The 8,376-nt window shown below is 65.1% G+C and overlaps 1 protein-coding gene and 1 non-coding gene across 2 annotated transcripts; both read right to left on the bottom strand.

Annotated features, from left to right (window-relative positions):
* Nucleotides 1-548: 548 nt before the first annotated feature.
* On the bottom strand, nt 549-8,240 carry LOC112113761 (chromodomain-helicase-DNA-binding protein 8-like). The gene is made up of 16 exons (XM_029914201.1): nt 8,029-8,240; nt 7,605-7,800; nt 7,105-7,272; nt 6,619-6,798; nt 6,162-6,272; nt 5,431-5,639; nt 4,959-5,158; nt 4,669-4,825; nt 4,177-4,266; nt 3,906-4,009; nt 3,566-3,680; nt 2,925-3,000; nt 2,585-2,639; nt 2,158-2,362; nt 1,724-1,932; nt 549-1,415 (listed from the first exon to the last, which is right to left on the bottom strand). Exons 1-16 carry the CDS (start codon nt 8,163-8,165, stop codon nt 772-774), a joined length of 2,856 nt encoding a protein of 951 aa, XP_029770061.1. The 5' UTR covers nt 8,166-8,240; the 3' UTR covers nt 549-771.
* LOC112113765 lies at nt 3,084-3,186 on the bottom strand. Its single transcript, XR_002908703.2, has one exon. It is a non-coding gene; the product is annotated as a small nucleolar RNA U6-53/MBII-28 (small nucleolar RNA).
* Nucleotides 8,241-8,376: the final 136 nt, after the last annotated feature.

Raw genomic sequence — 8,376 nt, 5'->3', positions numbered from 1 at the left:
TCCCCCCGCACTGCATGGTGCCTGGGGGTGGGGAAAGAGGGGGGTGGTGAGACGGACACCACACCCCCCATGGACAGCTTCCTCCCGCAGGACACCAAGTGTGGGGAGAGACAGACACCACACTCCCCATGGACAGCTTCCCCCCGCAGGGCACTGTGCCTGGGGGTGGTGAGACAGACACCCCACCTCCCATGGACAGCTTCCCCCCGCAGGGCACCATGCCAGAAGGATGGTGAGAGAGACACGCTCCACCCCATGGGCAACTCCTGCCACAGGGCATCGTGCATAGGGGGTGAGACAGAGGATGGTGAGAGACACCCCCGCTCCCCACTCCTGCCACAGGGAGACGGAGGCCTCCTGCTTCCCATGGCCAACGCCCATCCTGCAGGCTGCCCTGCCTGCAGAGAGAGACAAGGGTGAGGAGGATGCAGAGACGGACCGACCCGCCCCCACAGATGGACCTGCCCCCACCCCCCCAGGGGCTTGTCCCTCAGGCCAGGGGGACTTCCCTGCACTCCAGAGGGGAACACCTTGATATAGGGGGGAGGAGAATTCCTGGCCTTTAAGGGCTTCTGGAGGTGGTCCAGGAGGGCACCCCCACTTCTCATCACAGTCACTGGAACAGGCGGGGGTGGGTGGGTGAAGAAGAGACCTGGCTTGTGGGGTCAGGTCACTCACCCTCGTTTGCAGTCAGAGCTGGCTCAGGGAGACCCCTAGCTCAGTCTGGGTACAGGGAGGAGGGGTATGGGGGTCCCACACTCCACGCGGTCCTCAGAGCAGGACAATGACCCGGACATGGAGGGCAGAGGGGATCCCTGGCTCAGGTCGGGTATGGGTGACCCAGAGGGGACGGGGTGGAACCCCAGGGGGAGGGGTACAGGGGGTCCCACACTCACCCCTCTCGTCGTCGCTGTCCTCTGAGCAGGACGACGACGACCCGGATGTGGAGGGCGAGAGCTTCCCCAGGTCGAGCTCCGAGTCAGAGTCATCAGCCGAGTCAGGCTTGGGGAGAAGCACAGGCAGCAGCGGGGCCGGCAGCTCGGGCGTGGGGGGCAGGGGGGAGGCTGTGGCTGCTCCAGCACCCCCTGCAGGGGGTTGAGGCGTCCCAGCCCGGCCATGCAAGTAGCTGAGGCGGGCGGCCAGAAAGGAGAAGTCGGGGTCCTGCATGATGGTGGTGTCGGTCTGGCTCAGCCCATGGCGTGCTGCCCCCTGCAGCAGCTCCCCGTCGTGCCGCCCGCACTCCCACCAGGTGGGCAGCTCAGGGCCCGGTGGCTGGCACAGGGCCAGGCGCTCCTGCAGCAGCGGGTGGCACATGACCTGCTCCCGCAGCCGGCGCAGCAGGTCCACACGGTACAGCGTCCTGGAGGCCCGCTCCTCCGAGATGGGCTCGATGAACAGCGTGGGGTCCGGGGACTCTGCGGGGAGAGATGGGGGGGGAGGGGTCAGAGACTTTGGGAGCCCAGAACCCCAACATTACCCTATCCTATGCTCACTCAGGGCTGCTGGCAGACAGACACTCACCGTCGCTGGCGGCCGGGGGCAGCCGGCACAGACAGACGGACAGACACACATTCACCGTCGCTGGCAGCCGGGGGCAGCCGGCACAGACAGACAGACAGACACATTCACCGTCGCTGGCAGCCGGGGGCAGCCGGCACAGACAGACAGACTCACCATCGCTGGTGGCCGGGGGCAGCCGGCACAGACGGACAGACACACTCACCGTCGCTGGCGGCCGGGGGCAGCCGGCACACCTGCCGGCACATGGCCACAAACCCATGGAAATACTTGGTGAGGCTTTCGTCTGTCTTGCGGTCGAGCCGGGCCAGCGCCCGGAAGCGGCCCCAGTGGAAGCGCAGCGTGTCAGGGTCGTACTCCACCCCGAAACTGGACACCACGCGGTAGAAATCCGACTGCTCCCGACGTGTCCACCTGGGGGAGGGGAACAGGAGAGCCTCAGTGGGCCCGTGGACCTGAGCCAGTCCCTGGGAAGATGCACCTCTGCCCCAAGCCCCCCCACCCTCGCCCCAGATCCCAGAACCAGGGCCCCCCATCCTAGAGGCCTGTGGTGGCTGCAGGGTGCGTGTCCCATGTCCAAAGCATCCCCTGGAACAGGGTGGGGCTCCCCCCTCCGGCTGCATGTTGCCCTGGCCTCACCGCTGCTGCTTCTCCCGGCGCACCATCTCCTTGAGCTTGCAAGCTGCCTCGCAGCGCCGGCGCCGCCGGTCTCCCCGCTCTGCGGCTTCCATCTTCAGCTGCTCCTGCTTGTAACTGCGCTGGCAGGCGGTGATGAGGCGCCGCAGGCGGGCCGTGAGCACTGAGCCCGGCGGCCAGAACAGGTGCCCGGGCTGGGCCGGCTGGCCTGCAGGGGAACAACAGGGGTCAGAGCCCCCCCCAGTGCACAGACCCTGCACCCCAACCCCCCAGCTGGCCTGCAGGGAGACAACAGGGGTCACAGCCCCCCCAAATGCACACAGACCCTGTACCCCAAACCCCTCCCAGCCAGCCCCAGCCTACACGCTACGGGACAGTGCCTACTTTCATCCTTTCTGTGCTCCAGCCACCCTCTTCCCCACCCCCTTACCTTCATCCCCATCCACCACCGAGATCTCCTCGTCCAGCAGCATCAGGGGATCACCCTGGGGGTGGGGAAGGAGAGACACATTAAGGACTGGGAGTATTGTGCCCCTCAGCCATGTCACCTGCCCCCTGCCTGATACCCAGCCTGCTGCCTGCCCCAGACAGGGACAGATGCCCCCAGGAGCCAATGGGGGGCTGGGTTATGGCGGGGGGAGCAGGGGGTCTGTGGGGATGGGGAACCCGGTGGGGAGAGGGTAGAGGGGGACAAGGTGGAGCACTGTGGAGAGCGACCTGAGGGCAGAGGGGGACCCCGGGGCGAGGGGGTGGCTAGGAGTAGCTCTCACCTCGTCGTCCTGCTCCTTGGCCGGCCCGGACAGCGGTTTGTATTCAGGGTCCTCGCAGTCTTTGTCAAACTCCGCCCTGAGGCCCATGGGAAAGGAGGGGTTAGTGACCCCCAGGAACTGCCCCCAGCTGGGCCCCCTCCACAGCCCCTGGGGGGGCTGGTGCCTCAGAACTCCGTGAGGAGCAAGTTTAACTCATTCCCCGCCAGGGCAGAGCCAAGTGCTGCTGGGGGGTCGGTATTAGCATGGCAAGTCATCACAGGCACGCCCCTCCGGACAGGTTACCCAGGCCCCGCCATGTTGGCCACCACTCACCCCCCCCCACCCCCGTGCCCAGGCCCTGCCCACTAGACCCGTCAGTCACCTAGACTAGAGGTTCTCAAACTGGGGGTTGTGACCCCTCGGGGGTCACAAGGTTATTACATGGGGGGTTGCGAGCTGTCAGCCTCCACCCCCAAACCCCGCTTTGCCTCCAGCATTTATAATAGTGTTAAATACAAAAAAGTGTTTTTAATTTACAAGGGGGGGGGGGGTTGCACTCAGGTTTGCTGTGAGAAAGGGGTCATCAATACAGAAGTTTGAGAAACATCACTCAACCCACCCCCATGCCCAGGCCCCACCCCTACCCCTAGACAGTCACTCACCCCTCTCCCACATCCAGGCGGTGCTCCGCGGCGATGGCCTTGTCATCGGGGCGCCCGGCCTTCTCCAGGAAGCAGAGAGCGGGGTCAGCTCGCATGGTGTTGTACTTCTCGTAGCCTGGGGGGAGGAGGCACAAGTCAGGGGTCAGCACCCCACTGCCCTCTCTGTGCACACAGACACACACTGGGGCCAGAAACAGCCTTCCCTGGCCCAGCCACTCTGGGACTGTTCACTCCCTTCCCACCGCATGCACAATTTACCCGTCCGCAAGTGAGACCCCCCTCCCCCTGTGCTGCCAACCTAGGGGAGTTGAGTCCCCTACACCCACCCCCACACACGCACCATGCTTGAAGACCCCAATGAGCAGGGACTTGTCGGCCTCAGCGTCCCACCAGCCGGTTGGCACCTCCAGCTGCTCCACCAGCGGGAACCAGATGTCGATCTCGCTGGGAGGAGAAGGGGCAGAGAAACAAGTGAGACGCAGGTCCAGACGCAGGGAGGACAGACAGACGAGGGGGCAAGAGACAGGGACGGACCAGGGACAGGGCAGCAATGAGGGGCGCGGGGGGGAGGGGCAGTGGAGCACAGCGTGGGGGGGCAGAAGGTGCATTACCTGGCACCAGCACCAGCCAGCACCTTGCTGGCCTGGTCCCCAATCACCTCCTGGCGCAGGTAGTACAGCATCCGCACTCGCAGCAGCACCCTGACAGAGACACATCACAGGGTCAGAGAGAGCACTGAGCCCATGCTGGGGAGTAAGATGCCTGGGCCCCATCCCCAGCCGGGGGAGGGCAGCCCGGACCCCTAGGTCCCCTGTACTAGTGGGTGTGTGTGTGAGAGAGCCGGACGCCTGGCTCCCTTACTTGTACTAGTGATGAGTGTGTGCGTGTTGTGGGGAGCCCAGATGCCTGGGTCCCTTGTACCAGTGGCGTGTGTGTGTGTGTGTGGTGGTGAGGGTGGGCGTGTGGGGGGGACCTGGATGCCTGGATCCCCTGTACCAGGGTGAGTGTGTGCGCGTGTTGTGGGGAGCCTGGATGCCTGGGTCCCCTGTAGCAGTGGCGAGTGTGTGTGTGTTGGGGGGAGCCCGGACGCCTGGGTTCCTTACTTGTTGCACTGGTGCTTGAGGTGCTTCTTGTAGCTCTCGTCCTGGAAGAGCGTGTCGGGGTTGTACTTGCGGATCCACTCGGCTTTGTGAACGTCGAACGTGCTCTGGGACTTCACCTTCTTGCCCTTGCGCCCCCGGGGCACGGGGATCGACAAGCCTGGAGGACAGATGGACAGAGAGGTCAGACCGGGGCGGGGGGCTGGCGGGGCGTCGCACCCAAGGGGCTCCATGGCTCCTCTATCAGGCAGGCGTGCAGGGAGCGAGCTGGGGGGTGGGCTGGGAACCCTCACCTGAGTGGTTCTGAAGCTCCTTGGCCTTGCCGTTCTCAGCCGGGCTGATCAGGTCCCAGATGAAACCCTTGATGTTCTCGTCGCCTCGGTAGTGCAGCAGGCAGTAGACCAGGATGGCGCGGCAGATCGTCTCCACGTCCCGCTCCGACAGGCGCCGCTTGAATCGCCCGTGGGACAGGATCTCTCGCCAGCGGCCCCAGCTGTGGGGAGCCGCACGGGTCAGCGCTGGCCCCGAGACCCCTCCCCCCAGTGTCCCCTGGCACGAGGAACCCGGCCATACCAAGCCCTCAGACCAGCATCTGCAGCCCTGGGGGACTGGCTGGGTCAGCGCCAGCCCCGAGACCTCCCCCAAATATACCCCCCAGTGTTCCCAACCATGAGGAACCTGACCATACCAAGCCCTCCTACCAGCATCCGCAGCCCTGGCTGGGTCAGCACCGGCCCAGGGAACCCTCAGACAAGCCCTCCTCACCCGTAGACCAGCAGGTGCTTCTCCACGCGGAAGCAGTCCGTACGCCCGTATGAGTGGTGCAGGGGGTGGTGGCGGTCATGACGCCTGGAGCGTGGCCGCTCTTCATCCTCGCTCTCCAGGTCCGAGAATTCCACCAAGTCGTCGTCCTTCAGGGTGCTGAAGTGCCGGGTCTGCTTCCGCACGCGCGGCGTGTCGATCACCAGGTTATTCTGGGGAGGGGAGGGATGGTTACACCTAGGGGGGGGGGGGGCAGCACACAGGGAGAGCTGCCAGCCCAGCCCCCAGAACCAGCTCCTGCTGTAGGAGGGCAGCTCTGGGATATGCCCCCACCCCTCTGGCTGGGAGAACCTCCTGCTGCCCAGACCCCCTCTCCAAGGTGGCTCTGGACACATTCCCTTTCAGGACAAATTGGGGATTTCGGGGGGCCCAGGGAAGCCTGGGAGTGAGATCTAGAGCCAAGGAGCTGTGGGGGCTCACAGCACAGTGGGAAGCAGCCTCTCCTCCTGGTAGGGCTCCGACCCGATGCCTATCCACATTACTGGGGCGACTGTCTCTCTATTTGCCGAGCCTGCTGTGGGGATGGGAGGCTCTGGGGTCCCTAGCAACCCCCCACCCCCACCCGATGCTCCCCAGCCCCTCCCCCCACAGCTGAAGAGGGCACGTTCCCCACCCCCAACACCCGCTCGAGCGCCCGGTCCCATGCCCCCTCGGGCCCACTCCTCTCCCCCAACCTTGCTGTTGAGCAGGTCCAGGTCCAGGTCCGCTTTCTTGGCCCATTTCTGCCAGAAGTTGGGGTCGTCCAGGGCGATATCTGTGCGGTTCTCCGAGGCCACGAAGCTTGCCTGGTGGAGGGAGCCAGGGGGTTAGTGGTGTGTGTGAGAGAGAAGGGGGGGGGGGGTAAGGCGGCGGTGGCGCCCCTGGATCTCCAAGCTACAATGTGCCATGTGTCTAGCCATCCCATGTGACCCTCCGCGCTTCCATTCCCCACCCACAGGCTGACCTCTGAGTGTGTCTGTCTGTCCCTCCCACTGGGATGCAGGTGAGACATGCCCCGCAGGTCAGTGGGGAGGTAGAGCTGGACCATGGTGAAGGGGGAGCTCCTGCACTCTCTCCAGAGGGGGGTGTTGGGGGTAGCCAGGGTGTTGGGGGTATCTGCAGGAAGGATCTGCGCAGGGGAACCGGGGGTACCTTGGCAAAGGTGGAGCCCTTTCCCTCACTCTCAATGGTGATAGTGGTCGTGCGGCGCAGCAGGATCTGGTCAATATCCTCCTCACAGAACTTGGAGCCCTCATCGTCCTCCTCCATGATGGCAGCATAGGCCCCCTTGCGCAGCAGGTCCTCGATCTCCTTCTTTGAGAACTGCTGGATCTGGGGAGGGGAGGGGGACGACACACCGTTCACACAGGTACCCCCAACGTCACAGCCCCCTCAGCCCCCCGGAACCTCCTCCCCACCATGCCACCACCCCAGCCCACGGGTACCCCCAACGTCATAGCAACCCTCAGCCTCCCGGAACCTCCTCCCCACCATGCCACCACCGCAGCCCACGGGTACCCCCAACGTCACAGCCCCCCCACCAGCCCACCACCTCCTCCCTGCCACCCGCCTGAGCCCACCAGTCCCTCGCCCTGGGGCCGGATTGGAGCTATGCCACAGCTCCCCGCGCACTCTCACCCCGGCGATGCTGCCCTCGCGCCCGCTCATGGACTGCAGCACGGCCTTGTCCAGCCCCAGCTTGAGGCTGGCCTTGTCGAACATCTCGCGCTCGTAGGAGTTGCGGGTGATGAGGCGATAGACCTTCACTGCCTTGCTCTGCCCGATCCGGTGGCAGCGCGCCTGTGCCTGGGGAGAGAGGGGCATCAGGGCGCCCGGTGCATTCGGCAGGGGGAGGAGCCGGTGTCTGGGGTGCGGGACCCAGAGCGTGCTGAGGGGCAGGGAAGGGGAGTAGCTAGGGGACAGCGGTTGTTGGGCCCCGGAAGTGCACAGGGGGTGGGACAGCTCCAGGGGATGCTCAGGGATGGGGCAGGGTTGTGGGGTAAGAGAACACTCAGGGACCCCAGAGTGGGGGAAGACACTGCAGGGAGTACAGGAAGAGAAGGGCATGACCCCCTCGTCAGCTCTTGGAGGCAGCACACAGTGGGGCAGGGTGTGGGGCAGGGGAGGGTCCCCAGTACCTGCAGGTCATTCTGGGGGTTCCAGTCCGAGTCGAAGATGATGCAGGTGTCGGCTGCCGTGAGGTTGATGCCCAGGCCGCCCGCCCGGGTGCAGAGCAGGAAGACGAAGCGGTCCGAGTCAGGCTTGCTGAAGCGGTCGATAGCGGCCTGCCGCAGGTTCCCCCGCACCCGTCCGTCAATCCGCTCGTACAGGTACCTGTGAGGGAGGGGCCAGTACCGTGTTTACATAGTGATGGAACTCCATGCCCCGCTGCACCCCCAGCTTCATTACCACTGGCCCCATGACACCCCTTCCAACCTACCACAGCCTGTGTTGATGTATGCCCTACAGCAGAGCTAAGGTCACCCCCGCCCCCGATCCCACCCCCTGCTGGGGGGGAAGCGTCTGTTCACACACAGGCCCTAGAATAGCAGGTGCCCTCACCGCCTCTGGATGAGGTAGTCCTCCAGGATGTCGAGGCAGCGCACCATCTGTGAGAAGATCAGCACCTTGTGGCCGCCCGCCTTGAGCTTGGGCAGCAGCTTGTCAATGAGCACCAGCTTGCCGGCCGAGCGCACCATGGCCTGGAGGTGCAGGTCATGGGGCACGTAGTGCGGGCAGGAGTCCCGGAACTCAGCCAGGATCTTCTCTTCTGCACCTGACGGGGAAGGAACAGGTGGGCACGTTACTCTGGGGCCCAGCATTCCCCCCACCCGGCCCCACTGAGATGCCCCCATTGCAGGGACGGGCGCCGGCAGCGAGGGGGCAGCGCTGCCCGAGGGGGAAGCCCCC

Source organism: Terrapene carolina, unplaced genomic scaffold, assembly GCF_002925995.2.
Source record: "Terrapene carolina triunguis isolate 2854851 unplaced genomic scaffold, T_m_triunguis-2.0 Scaffold33402, whole genome shotgun sequence".
NCBI classification, from domain to species: Eukaryota; Metazoa; Chordata; order Testudines; family Emydidae; genus Terrapene; species Terrapene triunguis.
The sequence above is the reverse complement of the archived record's forward strand: the minus strand, read 5'-3'. Positions and strand labels throughout refer to the sequence as shown.

Coding starts and splice junctions, on each gene's coding strand:
- LOC112113761 (XM_029914201.1), bottom strand. CDS start 8,165: ATGGTGCGCTCGGCCGGCAAGCTGGTGCTCATTGACAAGCTGCTGCCC. Junction 4,267..4,668: donor CTCAAGCACCAGTGCAACAA/GTAAGGAACCCA, acceptor TGTCTCTGTCAG/GGTGCTGCTGCGAGTGCGGA. Junction 4,010..4,176: donor CTGGCTGGTGCTGGTGCCAG/GTAATGCACCTT, acceptor TTCTCCTCCCAG/CGAGATCGACATCTGGTTCC.